Raw genomic sequence first — 27,509 nt, 5'->3', positions numbered from 1 at the left:
CTCGTTTACGTTGTGTTTTATTTGCTCGTTTTTACGCAGTGCAACATAGTCGTTAGAAGTGTAACGCCTACCTCAGAATAAGTGATTAATCACAAGGTTGCGATACTTAGGTCGAGGGACCGAGTTTGACATCAAGCTATCGCGTGAAAAAACAGACGTACAACACATGTTCATAATGTATGACAACTAAATCGAAGAGCTACCCAAGTATTCACCTTCCGACGCCGTAGCTTGTCACCACTCCCAGAACAACGCTATGGTTGGCATGATCTTAAGTTATGGATTTAAGCAAGTAGTGGTTTAATCAACTGTTGCGGGCCCTTTTAAACCAGCATAAAGAATCACCTTAGCGCGACGAATCCTAAACGGGAGAATATGGCGGTTAGGACACAAATTAACTCTTTGGCCTCAAACAAAGTAACACTGTTACAACGAAGAAAACAAGAGTGTGTTAATGACCCCCTGGAACACCCATCCAAACGATACGTTAGCAAATTATGTATGGCTACAAAAGCTACCAATGTACGCCTTTGTGAACAAAAAACTATGCTACTGACAAGAGTTCACACTCTCCATTACTTCAAGTGTTAATTCAGATAAACACCAAAAGAAAGAGACGATCACTAAACAACATGTGGCAGTGAAACCATGGATGCGTGATGTTAACATGTTAACCCATATCTCTCAGACCTTTTCCACATTAACGCCTCCAATTTCATCACAGCGAAATCAAATAGCTCTCACTCAACCACCCAAAGCCAAGCTTCTAAGCACATGCCTTTTGAACTCTGAATCCACTATCATGTTAACCGCAGTCTGTACACACCCACGCCGCCAGTCAGCCGAGCGGCGCGCAGCCCGTCCACACGAGCCTCCGGACGCTGCGCCCAGTGACGGCCGGCCGGCTCCGCAGCAGCGCAAGCCACGGGCTGGCAACGGCTCCGCAGCAGCGCGAGCCACGGGCTGGCAACGGCTCCGCAGCGGCGCGAGCCACGGGCTGACATCGGCTCCGCAGCGGCGCGAGCCACGGGCTGACATCGGCTCCGCAGCGGCGCGAGCCACGGGCTGGCACCAGCTCCGACCGGCGCCTGCAGCCAGGCCTGCGCGCCCACGCCGACGCTGGCTGGCGCTGGCCACACCTCTGCCCACACGGCGCAGCTCACCAGCCGCCTCCGCCGGCCCCTGGCACTCCCGACACTGCGGACACTTCGGCACTCCCGGCGCTCCGCTGGACACCCGGACGTCGGCGCAGACCGTGGCGGCGGCTCGGCGTGCTCCGGCGAGGCGATAGGGCAGGCGGACGTCTCCGAAGGGCCGCGAGCGTCGCCGCGTAGGCCCGCGCTCGCCGCCGCATGGGACTGCGACGCCGCCGGTCGGCCGGACACGAGCACCAGCCGTCAGGCCGAGCGAGCGTCCAGCGAAGACGGCAACGGTCGCCGGTGCGCGTCACCACGTCGCCTTTCGCCGGTTACGACTGCCGGTACTCGAGGAACAGGAGGTACGCGCCCGCCGCGTACACCAGCGTGTTGAACAGGCCGAACACCTGCAACGTGGCGCGACGGTCAGGGGTCAGAAGATCATAAAGGTCAGGGGTCAGAAGACCACACACACAGGGGCTGAGCTGTACGTGGCTCATCGCCAGCAGCACACAGAGCAACGCCCTCTCGGAAGCCTGGCTCAGTGCTGTTGATTGCCTCAAGCGGACCGTACTTCAAGGTGGGAACTCAGACGTAACGTTTATTTTGAAGACGATATGAATGACGTTCAGAAAATATGGAGAATATGTGGTAATGCTGTTAAAGGTTAAACGGTCACCTGACTAACATCTTAAGTTGTACCTTAGTTTCACCTTCAGCTCGTCTCCGCCCGTTGCTGTCTGAACATTAAAAGCTAGGTAAATTATGGCCGTTTGATTCTCGTCTATGTACTACATCTCTACGGAATAAGCAGTAACTCGCAGTTCACATGTTTATGGGCATGCTTCATAAACAGTTCGATGTCCCTTCCATCTCACACAAGCAGCAAGCCAACCGAGCTACTCGGGCTCGTACCAATGCGAGAGAAACTGAGCAAAAAAGCATTAACTCCCACAGGATGTTATTGGCATCAATCTTACCAGTAATAGGCAGGCAGCGCTATGCTTCCAAAGCATAATCTACTTACTTGTCGGTAGTAACTCCAATGAGGTCCCTAAGCTAGTGCGAGCACGTGTGTGAGACATGAAAGGCTGCTTTTCAAACCTACATGTCAGAAGGCAGGGCAGTGTGGAGCATGTGGGGGTGGTTCCACTGTCGTGACGCTGAAGTCGTGATGTTTGTAAGTGTCGGTGTTCAAACTCCTACTGAGACGGCTGGAATATAGTTCCATAGCTGACACCGTAAGGGTGCCCTGGAGCACATCACAAACGCTAAGCTTGATAGCGGCGCGATAAGGGATGACCCACCAGGATCGTACGCCGCCGTCGCAGAAGTTCAATAAAACCGTATTGCTCGCTTTAGGTTCACCAACAAAGCCTGTCGTACCTTTTCAACACAGGCCGCATCGTTCAGCGCCGACAAGAGGTGAGATCGTGTCGCCTGAGGTCAGTCAGTGACCTACATCGCTCGTACTTACGCCAGCAGCAATATTGGCGCCAAAAGTGGTGAAAATCCTTCCTTTGGTGGCCCAGGCAGTCAGCTGTGTAATCACCCCGACAGCGTACAGAATAGTCAAGATTGACGTGTTAATCAGCTCCTGTAACAGACGATGTCAAGTTGGCCATGCGGGTCAATCATGCGTTAAGCTCACGCCAAGGCCAAGGGTTAGTCAATGTCAGGCTTTGACTGGCGCTAGCGGGCCTTTCACGCGCGGGCGTGGCACGCAAGACGCAACACAGAAGCGGCAGGCGGCCGGAAGCTATCTTGACCTTGGGTGACCTTCAGCGATTGGGCGACTACTTACACCGGCCGCAATGTTCAGGGCGTAAAAGTTGTGGTTGAAATACGGAGCAACAGTAGCCAGCTGCGAGACGGTTCCCACAGCTAGCACAATGGTCATGATCACTGTGTTCACCACCTCCTGAAAGATGGCGGTGCCGTCAACCCTCAGACCCCGTGGCGGTTGGTACAGGACTGTGAAGATGCTGACTGCACATACCGTCCAGTTCTCCACGGCGTTGTCGACCGCGCGCCAATCTCCCCACACGGAAATGCATTTGGCACAGATAATTGACGGAGCAAAACAGCGATGAAATTGTTCAGACACTACCAGACAACACTAAATGGCGCGCCTTATTTCATGACAGCCTAGTGATGGTATCGATGACAGTGATGATTGTGTAGCGAGGCCACGGACACACAATGGCGCAGAGAGTGCGCGTGATGTGGAAGCCCCGCTGCACGAGCACACTTACGCACGTTCGCTTCCGGACATGTTCCACTTTCCCATGTACGAACAACAGTCACCGCCTAGCACATGCGTCCAACTGACCTTAGTGGACACCCCGCTGCGGCTACGAGACGCGACGCTGAGCTCATTTGAGCAGCCACAATGACCAAAGCCCACACATGCACGTCGAAAAAGTTGTCTCGAGCCACAGAACGTTTCCACTGACACAGTTGCGTTGCATAAAGGTGACATTTTGGTGACATAAAGGTGACATAAACATTTTGCAATGACCAGCCGCAACTATCTGAAGACGGGTCCACGATCGGACCCCAAAGCCGATGCGCTGTACGCTTAACATGTGTTGCACACGACAGAGGAAAGCCCAACAAGCTTTCCACCACAGCCTTGTTTTCCATGTCATTGGTCCATGGAGCCGGTCTGGCCTCGCTGTCGGCTCTCATCGATCTGCAATGACTCACCGTCAGCACCCACTGGATGGGGATCTGCGGCAGCGCCTCCCGTATGGAGAACAGGTAGATGAAGATCCAAACCATGGTGGAGAGAAAGCTGATGACGACGGCGAATAGGAAGAAGCCTGTGCCGCTGAAGTAGGACGGACTGGCCAAAATCAGGCAGAGGATGCCAATGGCCTGCAAACGGACATCCCGGTCAGCCGATGTAGATCACGTGGGAACGAATTAGCCGCCTTAATCATTACCCCGACTTCACCAGCGGTGACGGGACGTACTAGGTGATACGTGGGTGTTGTGCGTTATGAACGTGCGTTAAAAACGCTTTCAGATTGCATGCAGATATCCTCTTCCTTCTCTTATCCTTTGATCAGCGTAAGGCGCGTTATTTTCATTACAGTACATCACGACATCACGTTAGGCCTCTTCTGCTGCTTTCCTTTTCTCATAATGTTCATGAGCGCAATGCAGAACAAGATTGACTTCCGGTGACTTCAAGTGGCTGATGCAGTTTGCTCGGAAGTAGCTCAGGAAAACCAATAGGGACAGCATACCCCGAGTGACTGGTTGGTTTACCAGTCAAGAACACGGCACAAAGTGACACGCCGTTAGCTGGTTTCAGCGATATTACAAACGTCGATCCACGTCCCCCAACAGCCGGCGACGCCAGGCATCCGCGGAATGCGCATCGCCCGTAAGAAAAACGAACAGGAAAGTGCCCCCCGTGCAGTCGCCAGCCCCGCCTTCCTTCTTCGCCGCGCAGATCCCGGTGCTGACCCCCCCCCCCCCCCCCCACCCCCACCCCCACCCCCCACCCCCACCCACCCAGCCACGACCGGGCGCGAAGCTCGTCTGTGAGAGCGGCAGGCCAACAAACAGCAGTGGCGGCGCGCGCCAGCTCGGCAGCCAGCGCCGCGCCGCGCCGCCCCTGCCGCCCCTGCCGCCACCGGCAGCCACCGGCTGCAGCCCCTCAAGGCCGGGCTGAACCGTCCCGGCCGACGCGGGCGGCGGCCGGTGGCCGGCGCGGTCTGCCGCGGCCGCCAGTGCACGATGGTGGGGCGCTGGCGGCGGACACCGCGCCGCCCCTGCCGCCCCTGCTGCCACCGGCAGCCACTGGCTGCAGCCCCTCAAGGCCGGGCTGAACCGTCCCGGCGGACGCGGGCGGCGGACACGCGGCCGGCGGCCGGCGCGGTCTGCCGCGGCCGCCAGCGCACGATGGTGGGGCGCTGGCGGCGGACACCGCGCCGCCTCGCTCTTTCGAACCAGGTCCTAAGACGGCAGACGTGGAGGCTGGTGTTCGGTGGCGTCAGACGTCGCGGTCGCCGTCCCAGCGCCGCACTTCCGTCCTCGTCAAAGCCACCAGCGGCCGCTGATGGTGAGTGACGGGGCCGGGTGGCTCCGCCGGGCGTTGCAGGCGTGTTCGCCGCCCAGCGGGCAGAAAGGCAACGTTGGGGTTTGAGCCAACAGCAACACGTTCCCTTTCGGTGGGCGGCCGGCGGTGAGCTTTCCCAATGCGAGGTCGGTCATGTCAGCGGCCGACAGTTTGTTTAGAGCCTGTCTGGTAACCCGCGCGTGTGTGACATGATGACCCCAAGCCAGAGCATGACGTCATTAATGATTAGTTGAGGCTATCGTAAGCGTGGCTGCTCTGTTCAGTGCTGGCAACAGCCAAGTGCCCTCACGAAGGCGTGTTCTGGGCCCGCTTAGACAATGTTGCGACAAAGTCCTCGTCGCCCCCACAGAAGCTCTCGTTGCCATTAAGCGAGACCTCGCGCGCATCTGATTTCATCTCATTTTCATTTTTCATTTTCTTTTTTTTCATTTTCAGGACCGATGATGATGCTGTTCCTAGAAGCATCGTCAGCATTTATGCCAAATAGAACATGTCCGTTCCCAGTGGCATGAACTAGTGTCCAGTAGTCGAGAACGTCGATTTGCGAGGCCAAACCACTGAGACTACCGGATCGTCATTTACGTCTGGTGAAGGGAAACTGCGACACAGGTTCTTCGGGATGCCCCGTTAACGACGCCCTTGTGTTGCACACACATTAACAAAAATCACCATTCAATATGCCACGAAATATATAAATATATATATATATATATATATATATATATAAATATATATATATATATATATATATATATATATATATTATATATATATATATTTATATATATTTATCTCTCTCTCTCTCTTCATCTCTCCATCTCTCTCTCTCTCTCTCTCTATCCTCTCTCTCTCTCTCCTCTCTCTCTCTCTCTCTCTCTCTCTCTCTCTCTCCTCTCTCGTCTCTCTCTCTCCTCATCTCTCTCTCCTCTCTCTCTCTCTCTCTCTCTCGCTCTGAAACTATTGCACAGAAATAATGCACGTTTTCATCATGTCATGATCACGATTAACGCGACATTTTTTCCGTAATTTCCTCCGATCACGACAAAAGCCTCCGCATCATGATTCCTCGACATATTGTGTTGGTGAGGACCTTGTCATCTTAAGTTTAAATAAAAATTCCGCACAGTGTGCAGTATCCAGGCGTGTGCTAACGCATAGCACAACAGTGGGCTTTTAAAAGCAATTAAATGCCACATAACGTCGCAGGAGAAAGGATGCCATCAAAAAGTGCTGGATGCTTGTGCTCCCAGAGTGGAGGGAGGATGTTAGGAACATTCACCACACGTCATGTGGGATGTGCACGCTATACGCCGAGGTGGATAGGGGTTTGATCAAGACTTATCTCACAGAATTACACAACGTCTTGCCGTGGTGGGATCAGGTAGAAAGCGAGTCAATCGCACGCACGTCCGACCTGAGCGGCCCCCTGATGTGACAGCATGAGGACAAATATATCACGATTCGGCTCTCCAATCCGCTCCATGTTTCACAGGCTGTTGCTCACAGTTCACGGCAATTTCACAGGTGGCGTTGGTTCATTTCGCGATGCAATTCGGATGGATTTTCTTTACCGCCATTTTACCTCCTGCTAACATTCAGCCAGAAAGGAACGCGCGGTCCAAAACCATTCCAAGCGTCCCAAGCAACAACCTTATCTGTACCTCCATAGCCTTACATCAGCCCACCACAGCGTGCACGGTAGGCTAATCGCCGTGAGCTCTTCACTTCCACGAGACGCCGCCCCGGAGCAGAAGACGGGCAGCAGTGCTGACGTCACCGGATCGCCGGCGTCGGACGGTTGGTCGAAGCATCCGACAAACACGTCACCGCCCCGCTCCCCGCCAGGCCCAAACCGGTTCACCTACACCCATTCGCCTCCGCTGCGGCCTCCAGGGCGCCGCAGGGGCCGCTTCAGCGCGGGGAAGGCAGGCCCAGCTAGTTCACCGGGGACATATGGCTGGAGAGTGCGGGCTTTCATCGACATAGAGACAATTTTACCATAGCTGCTTCAAAAGACACTCGTCCCGGCCGCTCGTCCCCCACCCCCCTCCCCTCGCCCCACTTTCGCGCCCCAGACGGTGGGAAAGGGCAGCGCAAAACGCACAGGCGCACTAACGAATTGCTACATCGCTACACATGTACGACCCCAACCCGCCGACCACTTGACAGAAGTCCTGAAGCCCACCACCTCGTAAAGCCCCCGTGCTTTGCACCCCTCCCCCCCCCCCCCCCCTTCCCATCGGCACGTGCGTGACGCATCGCGCAGGCGTGTTTGGCAGCACGTTCGTGTCCGTCACGTCCGCTGGGGCGGACGTCACGGGTGGGGCCGTGACGCCCCCTCCCCGCCCCCTTCCCTTCCGCGCGAGCGCCCGTCAGGCCGGGACCGGTCGCGACGGCGCGCCCCGGGAGCACCACGCCCATCCCGGCAAGACCGCGACTGCCGCGCGCCGAACCCCCGTAAATATGGCGCGCCTGGCAGCTGGGCCCGGCGGCGGCGGGCGCGCCGTCGGTCTTCGGGTGCGCGGCCGACACCGGTGCGCGCCATTGAAAGCGCACACCGCGTGCTGCTCGGTCGCAGCCCGCGGACGGTTGTGGCGTGAGTCACGCATCCGTGGCGAGGCCTTGGGCGGCGGCAAACGTGGCGCACGCGGCACATTTCCGCCGCCACCGACGGGATTGGCCCGGACACATGAGCCACCGAACACCTGCATCGACATCGGCCATTGTCTGCCGCCCCGGTGTCTTCACACGTCTTCCTCGCCGCTTATTCGCGTTCCGGTGTACTCCAGAATTCCCCGCTCCCTTGGCACAATGCCTATATTCACAGCATCGCGACCTCACATCCCAGTCTCCTACCAGCGGTGACCGCCTGGCCACCAGACGGTCGGCTGTTACATCTCCGCCCGTGTCACGTGACACTTGACTTGGGAACGGGTGGGGGCATAGCTCACACACTTCCCAAAGCATGACATTAACCCTGCCATGATGCGAGCAAAACATCAGCCTGAAAAAGATCACTTCCATCAATTTCGGACACTTACGCGCCTGGCCGTGCTGTACCGTACCCTAAAGATGCTCGCGCATTGGTCTAAAAATGGCGCGTATCGCAGCGCGCCATCCGTCGGAGCGCGCGCCGCGCCGGCAGTCGCTGCGGCCAAATAAGGAGGCGGCGGGCGGCCGGACCGCCGCCTGAGACTGCACTGACCAGGTCAGGCAAAGCTCGCGGCCAGAGCACGCCTCTCATCTGGCCCTATCGCAGAGCGGGAGGTGAATCCTGTCCGTATCGAGTGCCCCTACTCCCATCGACGCGATGCAGGCAAGATGGTTTTAACACTTATGTCCAACATGGTCGTAATTCGCCGGGCGGGCGAGCTTCAAACCCAGTAGGGGCGTACACCTTCGACGCCATATGGTCGGTAAAACGATGCCACGCAAACCCCCGCGCGCCACGGCACGGGTAAATAAACCGCCCACGAGCGAGACGGCTGAGGTGTAGAGACGCCGGCGTCGGGCGGCGGCGACACGCGCGCCGACCGGACGCACGCTCCAGCCTGGCAGAGCGGCGAGGGACTCGACACGCGCGCCGACCGGGCGCACGCTCCAGCCTGACAGAGCGGCGAGGGACTCTCGAGGCGGGCTGCAGGACAATCTGCCCACGGCACGCCGGACTGCCAGACCGCCGCGCCGCGCCAGTCTGGCAGAGCGGCGAGGGACTCTCGAGGCCGCTGCTCCGCGCCATGCGTACTTTACGAACACAGCCGTGGCGGCGTCCCAGCTGCTGGCAGGGAGGGACTAGCAGGAGCAACCACATCGACTTCATCGATGTGATACATGGAATTATCAGGCTGATGCGAATACAGGAGACACATAGTCGCTTATTTGGGGAATGCGTTTTGTTTGATTGCGATATGCAAGTGAGTGAGCCACGCCAAAACAGCGTGGTCGGTTTGAAATGTAGCGGCGTCATCCGTCTGCACGTCGTTGACAAGCACGTTTCGTCAAAAAACTTTACTGAGCCTGGAAGGCATCATTTTACGCCACAGAAAATTTCACTTGATTCACTGTCACATCATGTGAGCGACACTGCAAAGACAACGCTTTTACCCATATTCCACCCTCCATCCGGCACTTGGAGCTGTACGGCATTTTACTGCACGACACTGTACGACACAGCTGTGTAGCATCAGCACCAACCCCGGATCCCGAAACGCTCCATTTCCACGGAAATATTCAACAAGCTGACCATCAACGCCACTGTTTCACGTGGCCACATCATTGAGAAGGGATACATGCAAGCAAACCGGGCCTCTCTCCCTCTCTCTCTCTGCCCCTTTTCAAAGCTGTTTACCACCTCAAACATGCAAGAATGACTTCATAAAAGCACATCCCTCGCATACAACTACCCAGGCGTGAAAGAACGGAAGCCGGCTGCTCCTGCGGCTCCCATCGCGGCGGAGCTCAGTTACACGGCGGAGGGGGAGGGGACCCCACATGCCTGCAGAGAACGGCCTTCAGCCGTCCGCAGGTGGTGCCCCTGCGGCGCCTGCGACGGCTCTGGCACCAGCGGTGACGGCTCTGCAGTCCCGCCGGCACATCTGGCAAGCCGCGGCGCGAACAGGTGGCGCGGCGATGGCGGCGGCGACGGCGGCGGCGACGGCGGCGGCGGCGGCGGCGGTGTGACCCCCGACCGCATGCCTCGCTCCACTGTGCGGCGCTCGGGGAGTGGGCAGTGTCGGCACGGCCCTGCGGTTATCGTCGCCCATGCTGGTCGTCACGGGTCACGTCACCAACATCGACTTCGGGAGCCAAGATCCTTTTTTATTTCATCTTTCAAGATTTCATTTTGTCCGAGCGGTTCCTGATTGGAGTGACGACGCCACCGTGCGCGTGTATCCCCGGGCGTAGAACTCGGGTTTCGTTGTCTTCAGAGCCGTGTCCACCGGTGTCTAAGTCAGCTTGTCGGACATGGCGTGTGCTTCCTGGCCGACAGAACAATACGGCGAATGTGGACGGCGCACGTGATCGCTAAGCGTGTCACGCGTTTAATGTTGATCACACCCGTAGTTTCCGTTGGCAAGTGTGGCAAGTGTAGGGCGCACAGGTGCAGACGGCAAGTATGCCTCCAGAACGTGTCACATGCCGAATAGGGTACACCCAGCTTGTAACCTACTCGTCCGACAGCGCATTATTGGCAAACCTCGGCATCCCTAAACACGACATCCAGATGGACATCGCGACTATGCTTGTCGTTTACCAAGGGTGAGACAGTGCCTCCACACAGCAAAGGTTACTATATGACCGAAACCTGAACCAAACTGGACAACGTGCCGTCATTCCCGGAGCCAGTACAGCGATCGAGATGCGCGGGACTCCAACAGCGGCTCTCCGGCACCGGCCACACAACTCAGCGCCGGGCCCACCCGCTCGGCGCCGAGCTCCACCCGCTCAGCGCCGAGCCCGCCCGCTCAGCGCCGGGCTCCACCCGCTCAGCGCCGGGCCCCATCCGCTCAGCGCCGGGCTCCACCCGCTCAGCGCCGGGCTCCACCCGCTCAGCGCCGGGTTCCATCCGCTCAGCGCCGGGCTTCACCCGCTCAGCGCCGGGTTCCATCCGCTCAGCGCCGGGCTCCACCCGCTCAGCGCCGGGCTCCATCGGCTCAGCGCCGGGCTCCACCCGCTCAACGCATTCCGGCGAGCGGCTCGCCCTGAATAATGAAACAGCGGCGCCGGCGTCCAGCACTGTCCTGGATCAAAACCCACACTCGCTGCCACCAGCCAACATACTGCTACATGGAGCGCGGGACAGCTTAGCCCCCTCCCCCCCCCCCGCCCCGTCAGTCGCCCCAAGAAGGGGCGGGGCAATGCACGCAAAGCGGGCCGGGACGTCACGGATGTAGCCCTTGAACGGAATGTTCGGAACATCTTTTCTGATAGGTGCCTAGGTGCAAACCAGTGACCGGGTACTGTACGATATTGGATAATCGCTCACCATATCGAGAAATCGCGACACGAGATTACTGGATTGAGACTTGCACGGTCACTGGAGCGGTTCGGGCTAGTGTGAGACGTAACCACGGCCATGATTGCGATTACACACAAGTCACCAAGAAGTGTCACAGGAATGTCGGTCAGCTGAGGGAATGTAGGCGAGTCACGCAGCGATCTCGTCCGCGGGCCTGGCGTGGACGGCATGTTCGGCATGCTGCCCCACGGGTACCGGTTACGACCCAGAGCCGCCCGCGCGTGGAAGGCCTCGCAGTTGGCAACCACGCATATGGGCCTTCGCTCAACTGAAGCTCGAAGCGTGCGGTTGTTTGCAAAGGGCACGTGTCGGGGGGTCACTTCAATAAACACCGTGGACCGTCTTATAACAGACAAGCTAATTGAGAGCCATCATGCGATCTTCTCCAAACATGAATTGGGCTGAGTACAGTCATTTATGCACATAAGTGGTACCATCCGCTTTTCACAAGTGACGCCGTAATTCAGTATGACGCTTACCCCATGCGGGTCGTGGTAACATCACTGCCATTGAGGTAATGACGACCGCTGTTAAACGCCATCCGCTCGGATCGCTCACTCTAGCAGCGGCACGGCCGGCCCACGACTCTCTTCAGTGCATCACAGCCAACTATGGCCTGCAACAAGCCTGCCACCGGCTATCGGAATGCAGGCTACGCCTTTGACGTAATTCCGAGCCGCCCTCCCCACCCCGCGCCGCGTGCCGCTGCTGCCGCCCGGCCCTGTCGAGTCACCCACTCGACCTTCAAGCTCGACCTTGACTTGAGGACCGCAGCTCACGCAGCCCGAGGCCATCCCGGACAACGCAGCGGGCATCATCCAGCAGTCGCTGGCCTGCGTGGGGAATACAGGGGCAGCAAACATGCGTCAAGTCTCTCTTAAGTCTGACGTGAGGCGCCTAATTTGAAACGAGGAAGGAATTGGTGAAGGAGCCAATCGCTTGAGTGATACGAATACCATAACCACCTCTGGATGGTGGTTGAAAGCATAGTCTAGACGAAAGGACTCGCTACGCTTTACAGAATGAGTCACAAGATCACCGTCTGGGAGGGATCCACCTGAATCAATATCGACAGCCGAGAACACAAACATTTCCACAGCACGAACCGCTCGAAAGAGCCCAAAACAGCTTGGTCCTGTTAAATGTTCACCATGGTCCAAACACGTTTTGACAGGTTTTACGCATCAGCTCATATATGACTCGACCCACGGGCGGTCACCTGATAGCGCAGGTCGTTTGTGAAGAACAACCTTGCCCAAGAAAATAGCATTGCATGACACAGAATTCCTGTTTTTCATGCAGTTAATTCGCACCCATCCGAAACAGGAAATACTAAGCAAAAGGCAACATCAGCCGGCTCACTCATCGCGATTTATAGCCGGACATATGGCATCCCGCCCACAGCACTACACCCGCTAAACCGCAGAGTGAGCGGGAAGCCCACACCACTACATCCGCTAAGCCGCAGAGTGAGCGGGAAGCCCACACCACTACACCCGCTAAACCGCAGAGTTGGGAGGAAAGCCCACAGCACTACACCCGCTAAACCGCAGAGTGAGCGGGAAGCCTACAGCACTATACCCGCTAAGCCGCAGTGGGCGGAAAGCCCACACCACTACACCCGCTAAACCGCAGAGTGAGCGGGAAGCCCACAGCACTACACCCGCTAAACCGCAGAGTGAGCGGGAAGCCCACAGCACTACACCCGCTAAACCGCAGAGTTGGGAGGAAAGCCCACAGCCTGGCTGACATCCCCACCCTCTGAGACGACACCTGCACCTGGGTGGAGGCGGAACGACCCTCGCATCTGCGGGACCCGTATGTAGACCACGTCACCGCGATTGACGAGCGCCGCAGAGCCGGCCGGCAGGCAGGGGAGGGGTCGGACGGGCGGGACGGGCGAGCGATCAGCCAGGCGAGGAGAGCGGCGCCCGGCGGGCTGGCGTTTCGCACCCCGGAAATGTTACAAAATATGAAGGGTGGAGCCCTCTGTGCCCTTGGGTGATGGATGGCGGTGTATTACCTTGTTATTGCAGCGTGCTGGGACCTGAAAGCAATGCCACCGAGCGTCTAACATTATAATGAGTTACCAGACATGCCTACTCGACAATCAGCCCGGGTCGGTCACTGGCCGGGTGACGACTCCCAGAGGTCAGGTCACAGGTCACGCCCCGCAAGACACATCTGATCACCACCGGCCCGCGCCACATGGATGTCTGGCCCAAGTACGCGTTCTGCTGCCAGCTGCACAGGTGGTGCGGGACCTGCGGCTAGGCCTGCCGAGCGACCGGGCGGGTCAGAGGCCGGATGCCTGGCCCATCGCTTACCTCGTCTCCAAACCCGTCTCCACAGTATCCTCCATACCAGCCACAGGGCCGCGAGTGACCCCGCCGACCCGAACCCCCACCGGCGTCACGGAGGAACCTGAGCGCACCCTGCACTCCGCCTGCCAGTCCATACGTGAAACTTTCTAAAATTGCGGGTAAGCAATGGGCCCTGGGACCGTTGCTTCCGCATAAATCCCTCTTGAGCGCAAAATGAGCCATGACCCGACCCGCTCCATAGCACCCAAACGATCCGAGTCCCACACTGCTCACGTGACTGTTAACTAACTCGGAGTTATGATCCAGCGACTGACGAGAGGAGTGGACCTGCCCCAACAGCAGCGCAGTGTGGAAGCTCAACAGCGGCCACCTGGCCTGAACCGAGCCCGGCAGCCGCCGTTACCCAGCCGCCGGCGCCCGGCGGGCTCTGGCTGCACGGCCACCTTCGGCAGGCTGCAGCCGCGCAGATCTGGGCCAGTAGGCTCCGTCGAGCGCGGGCGGCTCGGCGACCTGCCGCCAGCGGCGCGCGGGGCTTGCCTCCCGCCGGAGCACGCGGCTCAGTGCTCCGTGCTCCAGCGGGGAATGAGGAGCCCGAAGTGAAGAGTCCAACGCCGTTGGAGGATTGCCAGATTCACATCAGCTGTTGCTGATAGCCTGCAGTAGACGACCCAGCGGACAAGTGCGCGTCCAAGGGCAGCCAGCTGGTCACTAGTTCCGCAAAGAAAACGGCTACATCTGCACCAGTTTAGGTCGATTTTGGTGGAATTGGCTCTATAGTCAGAGATATTCCTTTCTTCTACCCCTTCCCGCCACCTCAAACGAATCGTGCATCATGCCCAGATCCGGTAGTGGATTCGCTCTTGACTGCAGAAGCTAGCAGATGTGGCATTGTGAGTCTGCACGGCTCCCGTGGGCGCACACTGTCGAGGCGGGCGGGCTGCCACTGCCATCTGGTGCACACAGTCGCACCCGTGCCGTTTCACCGCCCGCAACGACCGCCCAAACATGCCGGGCCGCGTCCTCGACACCAGCTGCTACCCGTTTCCAGAGGCGGTGAAGGCTGTAACCTGGTGGAGGTCTGCCGATAGGCCTGGGGTCAGTGACCCCGCCTGTCGCGGCGCCGCCCATGGCAGGCTGGTGAAAGTGCTCCACCGCCCCTCGCCGCCCGCACCGCGGAGAGGCGCTGGCTAGCCCGCACGCAGTCAGCCCACGCCCCCTCCCCCTTCCTCCCCCTCCCCACACCCGCCCGGCAAACGAGGCCGTAAGACGTATGCGGTGGCTCAGAAATAGGACACCCTCAAGAATGGGACTGCGTCAATACTCGACCTGTTTTGGCCTACAAAACGTGCCTTAGAATACATCCTATGAACCATGCCGCACGCACGCGGACGGACAGGACGCGGCTGTAGCTTGCGCGTGGTGGCGACCGGGGCGTGGGCGTGGAGGACGCGCAAAATCGTGCTGACCAGTAGGTCACGTCAAGGGTACAACACAGGGGTACAGGACCATCGTGACATTTGCAGGCGTTTCTCGGTTGGAGTGGCTCTGCGCTCTGGTGGTGGTTCAATGTTGAGAGCATGTCTGCGTCCCTTTTTTTATTTGACTGGATCTTGACTGAGTGACAGGTCGGTCCTCGTTGTCGGGCAGCTCAGCACCGGGCTGGGAGTCTGGGTAACGGTTTTGTCGAGAATAGGCCACGATAACACGAGTCACCGCCTCCTCCCGCGGCCCGCAAACCAATCGACCGCCTCGATGGTCAGCTCGCGAGGGAATGCCAGCGTTCCACCGCCTCGAAATTGCGTCGCCGTGCCTCTCTATCCACACTCCAACCTGAACCACTGGACTTGCCGCGCAGGGGACAGTGAAAAAATGTGAATGGCTTATGTCCTCGCAGACGACGGCCGGGCAAACTTTGATGTTTTTTTACTTTATTTTTAAATTTCAAATTCAGCTATTCACATGCCGAGACAAGCTTTGGTGCAGATGATATAAATAACTCTGGCGGAGTCAGATGCAGCTTGCGACGCTCAAGAATTATCACGCCTCGCCTTGCGGCCCCCAGCCCTTCACAGACAGATCATTTATCGCCCAACAAACGACTCTAACCCACTATTACTACGCTGCAATAGTCGGAACTGATCATGTCGCTGTCTGTCTTCACAGCTCCGGCCGCGCGCGCGACTCACCACTTCGACGATCTTGATGATGCCGGGCGTCGTCTTAAAGTGCTCGGCATTAAAGCGGATGCCGCTGCCTCCCGCCGGCGGCGGCGGATCCACATTGGTGTGTCCAGCCTCAGGCATGCTGCCGGCTCGCGTCGGGTCAGGGCACAGGTCAGCCGCACACGACGCACACTCGGCGGGGGCTCGCGCGCGCCAGCTGGCCAACACTCGAGAGCCGCCACCGCCCGGCCGCGCGCCGCCGCTCGCCGCCGTCGGCGACCTGTTGCGGGCTGATGACGTCACCGCTGCGCATGCGCACACCGCGCGTTGCCCACACCCGCCCACCTGCCCTGGCATTGACTGAGCCGGTTTCTTCTGACAGCGAAAATGGTACACCCGGTCGTGGAGGCGCGGCGCTGTATCTGCCCGGTCATTTGCTGCATCATCAAGTGCGCTAGTATGATACTCTTAATCTTGCCGCCATTTATGTCAAGATCGCACAGCTAGGCCTCAGCCTCGTGCCTCCTTATGTGTCTATCACCCGCATATCATTATCTATTACCCTCACTCCCGCACAGCTCTCCGACCTCTTCTTTCAAATCCCCTCCCCTTGCCTCCTCTTAGGCTAACGTAATGTCCACCAGCGAGCGTGGGTGTGTCAATTCACACAGACTCCACATGCTTGCATGCTTATGACCTCGCATTTTTTAGTAATGAGAACGCCTGCGCATCCACAACACCGAGGAAAGCTGTCGGCTAGTCCGTAATTGACCTGGCCCTCTCAGCACCACACATCGTGCCACACTCCACACACCACGCACAAACGGATCCGCCAGTCTTCGACCTTATCCAATCCATATTGGACTAAAAGTTCCTTCAGGACAGGTGGATTTTCATTTCCTCCCTCGATGGAACCGCTGCAAAGTTGCCTGGATTTAATTTAAAATTTTCAGATGAGGCTCACCCTCCAGGCTCAACTCATAATCTCGTTGGATTTATGAATAGCCTCTTGGCGTCTGAACATCAGTCTGCTCCACACTCCTCTCGTCGACCCGGGGACAGACACGCACCCTGGTGGAACCATCTGGGTCAGCGTGCTGTGGCTCTGCGACGCCGCACCATGCGCGTTTTTGCCAGGTGTGTTTGCACAGACCACGATAAAGTTTACTGACATCAGGCTAACGTAATGGCTAAGTAAGCGATGATTAGTCGCTAATGCGGAGCTTCACCAATAGAAACACGTATCCCATCACAAAATCCCGCACCTCATAGTCAACAGTCAGCACTATGGGTGCCTTTTGAGATCGCCAAGGGTTGTACACTACAGTACGCCCGCGTTTCATCGTTCGATCAATACTCTGAACAGCTCACGAATTCCCTCAACACTACTCTTCACGCCCTCGCCCTTCCCTCTGACAGCACCGGACAATACAGCACGTTATTCACCCCATACGACCGAGGCTATCCCTCAGCAAGTGCGGTAATACCTCGGTGGTCTCAACTAGAGGTGCAACTTTTCCGTGCGCCAGCAAAACCTGACCCGTCACGGGCTTTCGCGGGTCAAAAATTTTGGCAAGCAAAATGATGTGAATTTTACTACTACTAATGATTTTTTACTGTTACTTATGCTTTAAGCCATTCAAAAACCTGATTGTGCCACCAGACAATACAATTATAAAAAACAGCATTTTGATGTTTATAGCAAGAGCCCCAGTGCCATAAAACCATAGCAGACATAGCACACCAGTAAACCAGGTTAGGCGAGTTGAACAACTTCCAGCAAGCATCTCTCTGAAAAGGCATTAAAAGGCAATCCTGATTTCGAAAGCTTGACCTCCTTTCATTGATTAGTTCGATGGATCATTGATGCAAACACAGCTACGTACTGCGCATTCCTTGTTATTGTGAGGGTAAGGTACACTTACACTTTTTGTTTATGTACAAACCATATCTTATAATCAATATCGATGACCGATGAAAGGAAAGAAAAACCGCGTGCCAAACGTCGACCTAGCCTCGCGCTCTCGTGATATTACGGCTCGCGGTTACTGGTGTTTGAAATACGCAACATTTGTTAAAATAGACATAGGCCTTAAGAGCAAGATAAGTAGAGTTGGTCTATTAGGCCTAGAAAGGTACAATTGGCGACTGGAATAGTAGTGCCTCTTGCTTGTTTTTTTATCTTTTAACATATGTATCTATGTCATTTGTGGTAAAAGTGGCGGATCAACATATGGCGTTAATCAAACATTAAATATAGTTTGAAAGTTGCAGTCAGCAGGCTGTATGAAATGTGGGCCGAAAGTCTTGGACATGAACTGCTCAAAACTTTTTCCAGAACTTTTGCTGTAGCTTTTAACCATATCTTGCGGTTTGTTTGAGGCAGTGCTTAACGTAGCTGATGCCACTTCGGTGGCAAAGATTCTTGAACAAAAAACTATTGCTTCTCACCTGCATGCAGTGTCACAAGCGGCGCCGCCAGTACTATTATTTTTTTAATTATTAGGAAGCTATGAGAGCTCACTTATTGGCTGTTCGGCGCAAACACTGACGTCATGATCGCTTGGACGGGTCCATGTCACACACGTGGAAATTGTTTGAGGCGGTGTTTCACCGGCATCCGGCCGGACCCTTGTCTCTCTTCGCCGACGGAGAGCCATCCACGGCGTTTTCATTTAGCATCGGGGATCTTAAGACTCTCAGCGTACCCTGCCTCAAACAATAACGAGCCCGCTAATTCCTTGATTTCTAATCAAATATACTTGAATGTCATACGTCTTCGTATTTTGCGATTTATTAACATTTCGGGTAAAATGAGTCATGCAGAGGTTCACAGATGGCTGGTTGGCGGCCTGACACTGCGAGACTTTTATTTTCGTAATGTCAGTAACGGAAGTTCGGTAAGGTATTCCAAGCCACGATGCTCCAGCACTTGTCGTTTTAATGTGTTCCATGTTCTGCCGATGGTGGCTGCACCAAACCCACACCGAATGATGAACCCAAATTCGCTACATCGCTTCGTTCACGCTGCCTACGGACCTGTCTTGTAAGCCAATGCAAATCAAATGGGGCTGTCTTGTTTGGGCGGCTGGGGTGGGAGGAAGGCCGAGGACAGCTACATCCATGAGACAATCCATCAGTTGACAGCTGATACTCAGCAGTGGGAATGGGTTGTCGCAACTAAAATGAATCACGGGTTTTACTGACATGCTGTAAGGTACGTTACCTCTAAATTCATGGAATGTCCCTTTTAAGGTGATGAGTAGAAATAAAAACGCTGTCATACAAGGACAGGATTCCACATGCTGTTTCTTCTGCTTACATTGTGGGCGAGTAGGTGGGTTTGTGTACCTCTGTTTACATGGATGCATGTATGCACGCCAATGAGCGAGCTCTCGTAGATTACTCGTATGTTCGTAATGACGCTCCCGACGACTGTAGATTCTTTTTCTGCGTCAGGTCGTCGACCTGCGGCAGTCGCCGGTTGGAGAGAGGTGAAGCATGCAGCCGCGAAGCGCAGAACTGTAACGCCCGCTTCTTTTTGTGAAAACCGAAGCCGACACCAGCGGCCTCTTGTATTTCAAAGAATAAAGCCGAAGTTGAGGCCATTGGCCTTTGACTCTTTACCTGTGAGGCCGGAGCTGAGGTCAGCAGCTTTGAATTTAGGAATTGGGAATAAAAAACCAAACATATCAGTTGAAAGCCACAAGTCCAAAGCCGTAGCCGAATTTAGCGTACATTTATGTGTTCTTTGTTCTTTGTGAGTCCAAACCAACTTTTGCTGTCCTCAAAAACTGCACGCTGTTATAAAACATCATCAGGATTCTGCAGTCATCGTGTCGAAGTGTAAGCATTACGAAAAGAAGATTTTTCAGATCTCGTTCTGGTTTGTTTGTTTTACTTAGTTCCAAAATGTGATAACTCAAAAATACGATGACAACGTAAAATAAAAAGACTTGGTGCATAGGTTATGAGACTCGTAAGACAAATAAAACTTTCTCGTCTTGAATGTTAGTATGCAGATACACAGCGTTTCGGGCAGCTAATTCTCTGGTCATTGTCAGGTGTTGTTTGGTCCTGACAATCACTTGCTAGTTTTTGCTTGAAGCCATACAAGCGTCGCAGCATCGAGAAGCTGTGTGGTATATTGGAGTGAAAGGAGGGTAAGACTATTTTTGCGAAGTCATGCTGCACGGTGCACGCAGGTGTTTGGCTTCCCAAAATCAGTTGGCTGGGAGGGAGGGACTGAGTCGATAGAGTTGAGCTAACCTACTTCCGAAACCTAATTTCCCCCCCCCCCCCGACTTCAGTCACTCTCATTTGCGTCCCCAATGTCAAAAACTTCGATTCGAAAATTGTTTTGCTGAATGAATGAGATCCCATTTCAAGCCGATGTGGAGCTGCATTTTGTAAAAAGTTTACACTGGGGTGTAATTCACACACAAAAACGCTTCAGTAACTCGGGCGGTTGTGCTCAATGAGAACAGGTGTAGTTTTTCGTTCATCAAAGGTGTCTGAAGCGCAAAACACAGCTGCATAGAGAGTGGTATGGGCTAGCATGGACAGACGAAGGGTTACGGATTTTTATTTGCACCGAGCTTGCACGACCTTCTCAACGGACATGTCGAAAACTGGAAGGACAGACGCTGGTGAGGCAGAGGCACAAAGGAAGGATTAAGGATGGTGAGGCAAAGGGACAGAGACTGATGAACGGACCGGTCAGCAGAGTCGTCCATCTTAAAAAATAAGCATGATCAACGCTTCGGCACGTGACGGAAGTAGGAGACAAGAAGCCAGAAGTTAGTTTGTTTGCTAATCTAAGGTATAAGATAATAGTAACTGAAAGATGATCTAATTATCTAGAAAGACTTCACATTTTTCATGTTTCGGCGTTATGCGATGTGAGTTGTGAGTTGCTATGTTGAACTTAATCCTCAGTATGCCGGGGGGTAATAAGGTAACCTCAAACACCACGTCCACGCGAGCGAGCCAGCGAACCTCCAAATGTTCACGGCCACATTTATACTTAAGATGGGGCGCATCACTGTGGATAATCGACCGGACAATCGACTACCTGCACCAAAGCCAGCATGTCGTGCGTTGTGTTTATTACGTTACCAAAGAAAGCGTAGAGCGTCCATGTCTGGTCCCGGGAAGGGCCATCTCAGACTCAGAAGAAAATCGTTTCGTGTCCGCGAAGGGCCCATCTGGGCTGGAAATGGCCCATTTCAAGACGGGAAAACACTCATGGCACTTCCAGGCACGGTGTGGGCCCCGCTCTGCTCTGGAAAGAGCTTATCGTGAGCTCAAAAAGGGCCCGTCTCAGGGTGGTAAAAGGGCCCATCGTAGGCTCTGAGAGGGTCCTCCTAAGCCTTGAAAGGGTCCATCATTAATTCAGAAACGGCTCGTCTCAAATCAAGTAGGGACCCAGCACATGCCGAGCAACGAAGAACTTTGGGCTCGGAAAAGGCCTATCTCACTTTTTGGGCCCGGGAAGGGACCATCTCTGGTCTGGAGTGGACCTATGGTAAGCTCTGACAGCTGAGTGTCGGTGTATCCGCGGGGCAAACTGTCCCCATGTATGAAGTAAGATCCATAGCTACATCTTCCCTCATATTTCAAGTGGCCTAAATGGGTCACTTGGCGGATTTGTGGACGAGATTCGTTTTACTGTGTGTCATCACATTAAGTGTAGGGGCCTATCTCAGGTCAGGAAAGGATCAATTTCAGGGAAAGAAATCCTTATGACAGTTTCAGGCACGGGAAGGATCCTTTTACGGTCTGAAATGGCCTCATCATAGACACAAAAGGGCCCGTCTCTTGTCAGGACAAGCCCATGGCAAGCACACAGAGAGCCCTCTCAGATCTCGAAAGGTCCATAGAAGATTCAAGTAGGGCCCTTCTTAAATCATGAAATGACACGTTTCAGACTGAGAAAGTGAGCACCTCAGGTCCAGAAAAGCCAATCTAAACGCTTAAGCCTAGGAAGAGCCTATCTCAGATCTCACAAGCTCCGTCTTATACCAAGGGAGAGGCCAGAGTTTTGGTAAGAAGGTACTAGGGGGCGGCACTCAGCTTAGAAAGAGGGCTCCCGGTGAAAAGGCACCCCCAAAAATACCAGATTTGGTTCATTTTATTTCGAGGACCACCAGCTTTCTTCACTTGCAGCATCCTGACGACGTATGCGTTCGTTGAGGGGCCCAGTGGATTGAACACTAAAGAAATCCCTTGCCCTTCGCGGACAGGGAGCCCCCGAAAGTAGAACACTAGGAAGCCCTATTGCCTTTCCCGGTCAGGGGTTTAAGGGGATTTCCGTTTTAACCCACCAACCGGGATACTTGCCGGACACTTTTCTGGAGACACGGTGGCCGGGGCCCCTGGTCGATCACCAGGGCCGCAGAGGGATGCATCATGTATCGGTCCCCTCCCTGACGCGGAAGGCCCTCAGGCCGGAGCAGTTGATCCCGGATCGGCGCAGGGGGTTTCGTTGAACCCAACGGACCGCTTATCGACACAGTGAGTCCAATAATTGACACGTGTCTCCTTTAGGCTCCGAGGGGCCCATCGGGTCCATCGGGACCTATAACTAAGGGCCCTATTTGACGGCCGGAGGTCGTATTCAGGGGCCCCAGCCAACAGGGCCTGGCACTCCGATGCCAGGCAGAGGGCCCTGTGCGCTGATCAGGGGCCACTAAGTCGATAAGGGCTTATGTGTTGACCAGACACTACCAGTATACACTGGCCGGGACCACACAGCGTCTAACAGGGGGCCCTGTACTAGCAAAGGGCCCCAAGTCGGCCAGACGCAGTCAGTGTTTGAGAAGGCCTGCAGAGCCTGGAGGGCCCACCGGGTCCGACGATCAAGGGCTCAATTGGAAGGTCTAAGGACACGGAGGGCTGGTCAGAGTCTTATTCAGGGGCCAGACCTGCGGGACGGACCCTCAAATGACAGCCAGAGCGCCCTCTGTACCGATCAGGGACGCCCTGAGTCGATCTGGGTCTATGCAACGGTCAGGCAACACCACTACCGCAGTCTGCTCGTATCGGTATTGTGGGCTTGGGGGTTTGAGGAACACTTTCAAACCATCTACAGGGCCGAGGCCGGTGATCTGCACTGGTCGGTGCCCATGTATCTGTCAGGACCCACAGCGCCTGACAGAAAATCCTGTGCCCGTAAGAGGCACGAGGCGACCAAGGGCAGTGTTCGATGAGATCCGAAGAGGGGCCCGGGTGGTTCAACGGAACAGACTTTCAAAGGTCCGGTTGGGCATAAGGGCCCGAAGTTGTAGGTCACATAAATAATCGCGGCCCGTGGGGCCGTGACCTGAAATATCCGCCAGAAGTCCTCTTGTACCCCTTCAGGGCCTCCTAAGACAATGCGGGCACCTATCTCGGCCAGAGACACGAACACTGAACAGTTGGCTCCCTGTCAGTCTGAACCTCGGGGGCCCATTTTCCAAGCAGGAATAAGACTGGGGTTCACCATTTGCATTGATCTGGATCCCCAAAACAGTGGGAGGGGGGTGAGAGGCTCGATTGGACTCGGGCCCGGACCCCACCCGCAGCGCCATGACCTGAAATGTCAGCCAGAGGGCTTCTAGGACGCCTTCTTACTAGGATCCTTTATCCCTAACATATAGGGCCTCGACACGGAGCCAACAACAGTCGGCTCCGTGTCTCTTTAAGCCCTTGAGGCCCCTTTCCGGAGTGTGGCCTGTATTGAATGGCTGGTGCTTGAGGGGGCCTGAAAAGGGGCTGAAGGGTCTCTTGAGGACCGAAAATCAGCAGCCCGATTGGGAAGGCTATACGGCCTAAAGGGGCTGGCTGTATTGGCTTTGTATTGTACGGTCCGCTTTGGAAGGCTATACGGCCCTAAAGGGCTCGCGTATTAGGCTTGTAGTGTACCGGGTCCGATTGGAAGGGATATACGGCCTAAAGGGCTGGCCTGTATTGGCTTTGTATTGTACGGTCCGATTGAAGGCTATACGGCCCTCTAGGGCTCGCTGTATTGGCTTGTATTGTACGGGTCCGACTGGCTCTGCGTTGAACAGACTCCTGCCCGAAGGGCCGTGATCTCCAAACCGCCAGTAAGAGAACCTCTGCATCCGATTGGGGACCCCTGAAGGAAAGCATTCCTCATGTTTCGCCGGTAGAGTACTGACACCAAACAAGCCGGCTCCTTATTGGTCTGAGCGCTGGAGCCTATTTCCCAATCAGGAACATGGCCGGGCCCGCGACTGATGTTGGTCGGGGCCCCTGTAACAATGCGGAGCTCTTGTATCGTTCAGTGGCCCACAGTGCCGAACAAGGAATTTTGTGTCAACAAAGGGCCTCGAGTCGGTCAGAGGAAGACGTGCTCAACAGAGACGGGGACGGACTCTGAATGACAGAGGCCTCTTGCGTTGGTCAGGGCGCCCAGACAATGAAAAGAAACATGACGGCTTGGGAAGACTATTCACACTGAGGCAATGGAACGGTGCTGTGCCAGTCAGGGCCCCCAGCAACGAACGCTGGGTCATTCAGCCTAACTCCAGCAAGGGCCCGTCAAACCAAACTGGGTCCATGTGCCAATATTTGGACCATTTGAGGCGATCAGAAATGTTGTTGCGTCAGTGAGGGTTCCTGTGTCAATCCGGGATGAACTGCGCTGTGCGTAGATCAGAAGGCCTCCCGCGTCAGGAAGGGGATCAATGTGATGTGATGTGTCCCTCTAAGGGCCTCCAGATCGGCTAGGGGACCCCGCCCCGTGTCGCCAGAATGGCAGCCGGAAGACACCCCACGGTGGGACGGAACGGTCCCCCGGAATGGTCCCGTAATGACCCTTGACTGGGGACAATAATGTGCCCCTAGTGTTTTACTCAAGGGGGCCCATTTCTGGAAAGAAATACGGGGTATCATTAGTGTTGAATACGGTGGGTCAAAATGAGGTAAAAACCAGCGGAGCCACCCCATGTTTGCGTGAGAACTTTTATTCTCTTGCGGAACCGACTAGTGAAACAAATCATCAAAAGATGCGAGCCTGCTTGCCCGCAACCGCGGAAGCAGGGACAGCGACAGCCTGCGTTGCAGTTTCTGCTTAACCGAACGGCGCTGGCCAACACAAGTAGCACCAGGCGTCGGGTGCGTGCGCGCGAGAGCGACCGTCATGGAATAATGCTTCTGGATGTCTGCAGTTAATTCGTACCCTTCAAAGATGAGGCTGGGCGTATCATTTTTACAATTTGTGGTTGTCCTCTTGGTAGCTATGATTTGCCAATCGCACATGCTCAAAACTACGTTACATAATTTGTATTACCAATCAATTATGACTGAATGCTAAACGCTTCCGGACAAACATGGCTCGGCTGTGTTGATGCAAATTGTTAACTTACTTCGATCCACATTCACGGGGTACTTAATATCTCTGTTCAGCCCAGGTAAAGATTGTAACAAAGGCTCTGCATTCTATTGGTTAGACGGAGTCCACCGGGCCACTTGAAAACGAAGGGCGCTGCTGATATATTTTATACAGCTGTTAAACGCATGATTTCTTCAATTGATCGCGCATAAGATTCGGGCAGAGTTGATCTCGCGGTAGCTTTTGGCTATGTTTCCAGTTATGCAAGGTAAATATGAAAAGATGAAAAACAAGTCTTCATTACAAATGTACCATTATCTGTACCTTTCTTTTGGGGCCTTTTCACTGTAAGGGGCTCTTTGTTAACCCTGTGCCGCTCTCTTGCCAAGGCTCTAGCTGCGCGCCTGTTCTTAAAAATAGGGGCTCATCGGTTTGGGGGGCTCTTCGTTAAATCTTTGCTCCCCCCCCTCCCAAATTCGGATGCGCCGCCTCTGCATGATTTTACGGGTGTGGATCTTCTATGTCTATAACGTCTCTCTCGCGCGCTACACCGGCAACTGGCGCGAGCAGCTCCAGTTGGGCGCCCGCCCGTGCGTTGAAATGACTGGCCATTGTTTCGCAATTGGACGTGCTCTTTTGCGGCTCGGTGCCCACTCAGGGTCTAAACAATAGCCTTTTATGTGGACATGTTCTGGAAGACGACGCTGGTGCTCGTGGTCTGGGGCTCCATCACCGGCCTGAGGCCCGCTATGGGGGCTCCATCACCGGCCTGAGGCCCGCTATGGGGGCTCCATCACCGGCCTGAGGCCCGCTATGGGGGCTCCATCACCGGCGCTAGGGGGGCTCCATCACCGGCCTGGGGCCCGCTATGGGGGCTCCATCACCGGCCTGAGGCCCGCTATGGGGGCTCCATCACCGGCCTGAGGCCCGCTATGGGGGCTCCATGACTGCCAAACGCTTTATTTTACTTTTGAAACCGTTTATAATGGGATCTTAGCTATCTCCGGTCATATCACACCATGTCAAATCATGGCACGTTAAAACACCGAATAATCAACGTTTGTTGATGATTCAGAAAATATATGTCATAAAATTATGGTGCACCTTATGAACGCGAACGCTATGTGAGAGTTAATGAAAACGAAGTGTAGTGTTAAAAGGATAGTCTCTGCCAAACTGATTGACACTTGAGTTGTCGGATTTGTGGCGAATGCAGCCTTGTCATCAGCACAGGGATTCGGCGTAACGTTTCGAATGTTATTACAAAAATATGTGCGCACAAAATTGTTACAACACAAGGTGTACACGACAGAACTTCTGGGCCTCAAATTTGTACAGACAAAACTCTTCGCGGCGACAGAACTTCCACGTGATCTTACTTCTGTCGGACAAAACTGCTGAGCACCAAACCTTCGCACGACATTGCTTTGCGTACAGAAAATATGTGATTCAGACTTCCACAAACCGAAACTTATTGACAGATTCCTACATGACAGGAACTTCCACGGATAAAACTTGTACGGTGCATTTGGACTCAAAATGGCGAACGCCACACAACGGCATTGGAAACTCTGTCTACGTGGGGTACTTTTGCCTGCAAACGTAGCAGTTACATCATAATTTTTTCAGCCGCAGTTTTATCGTGAGCCTTAGCAATTTTTTCGTCAGAAGTTCAGTGTGTAGGAAGCGTGGCGTGAAGGCTTTGTCGGGAGCAGCTCTGCTTTGTCGGGAGCAGCTCTGCTTTGGGAGCAGCTCTGGAGCAGTTCTTCTTGTGTCTTTGTCGGTAGCAGCTCTGCTTTGTCGGTAGCAGCTCTGCTTTGTCGGTAGCAGCTCTGCTTTGTCGGGAGCAGCTCTGCTTTGTCGGGAGCAGCCCTGCTTTGTCGGTAGCAGCTCTGCTTTGTCGGGAGCAACTCTGCTTCGTCGGTAGCAGCTCTATCCGTAGAAGCTTCGGTATGGAGCCAAAAGCGCCATCTGCAGAGGGTGTGTGAGCGGTGTTCCTCCCACACGGCTCGGTGGACAGTGCGCGGAACGCTTCCATTTGTCTTGGCACACCCCTGCTGAAACTGCTGCCAACTGAAGCGTGCCACCGGCTGCCAATGGGAGCGTTCTGTCCGACGAAGCATGTCCTACGAAGCATGCACGACTTTGCGGCAGGGCGGTGAACTTCATATCGGCGCTAAGTATTTGTCTATGTTCTATTATCGGTTACTCGGAAGATAACTGCGTGAGGATACGTCAGGTTGAAGTAATATCAAGATGGCTTTGCCTGAAACTGAAATGTGTATTGTGCATTACATAGACGTAGACGCACTGCTGATGTCGCGTTCCGCAAACATGTCCAGGGAAAGTTATTACAGCTGCGGCAGACTACAAACCTGGTGAAAATGAAGGGAAAGGGCAAACCGTCATCTGTTGCCCACGAGCAGCTGGTCTTCAGA

General features: G+C 54.9%; 1 protein-coding gene across 2 annotated transcripts; it reads right to left on the bottom strand.

The window, feature by feature from the left end:
• LOC119105791 (uncharacterized) lies at positions 1-15,975 on the bottom strand. 2 transcript variants are annotated; one of them, XM_037229311.1, is made up of 4 exons: positions 15,759-15,975; positions 3,846-4,016; positions 2,941-3,057; positions 1-1,543 (listed from the first exon to the last, which is right to left on the bottom strand). In XM_037229311.1, the coding sequence occupies exons 1-4, from the start codon at positions 15,873-15,875 to the stop codon at positions 1,469-1,471; spliced, it is 480 nt and encodes a 159-aa protein (XP_037085206.1). In that variant the 5' UTR covers positions 15,876-15,975; the 3' UTR covers positions 1-1,468. The 2 variants fall into 2 exon arrangements, with proteins under 2 accessions (XP_037085206.1, XP_037085205.1); XM_037229310.1 differs by lacking the exon at positions 2,941-3,057 and adding an exon at positions 2,614-2,733.
• Between the last annotated feature and the right edge of the window lie 11,534 nt (positions 15,976-27,509).

This window comes from Pollicipes pollicipes, unplaced genomic scaffold (genome assembly GCF_011947565.3).
Source record: "Pollicipes pollicipes isolate AB1234 unplaced genomic scaffold, Ppol_2.1 Scaffold_6138;HRSCAF=7277_pilon_pilon_pilon, whole genome shotgun sequence".
Taxonomy (NCBI): domain Eukaryota; kingdom Metazoa; phylum Arthropoda; class Thecostraca; order Pollicipedomorpha; family Pollicipedidae; genus Pollicipes; species Pollicipes pollicipes.
Note: the sequence above shows the minus strand (reverse complement) of the source record. Positions and strands in the feature narration are given on the sequence as shown.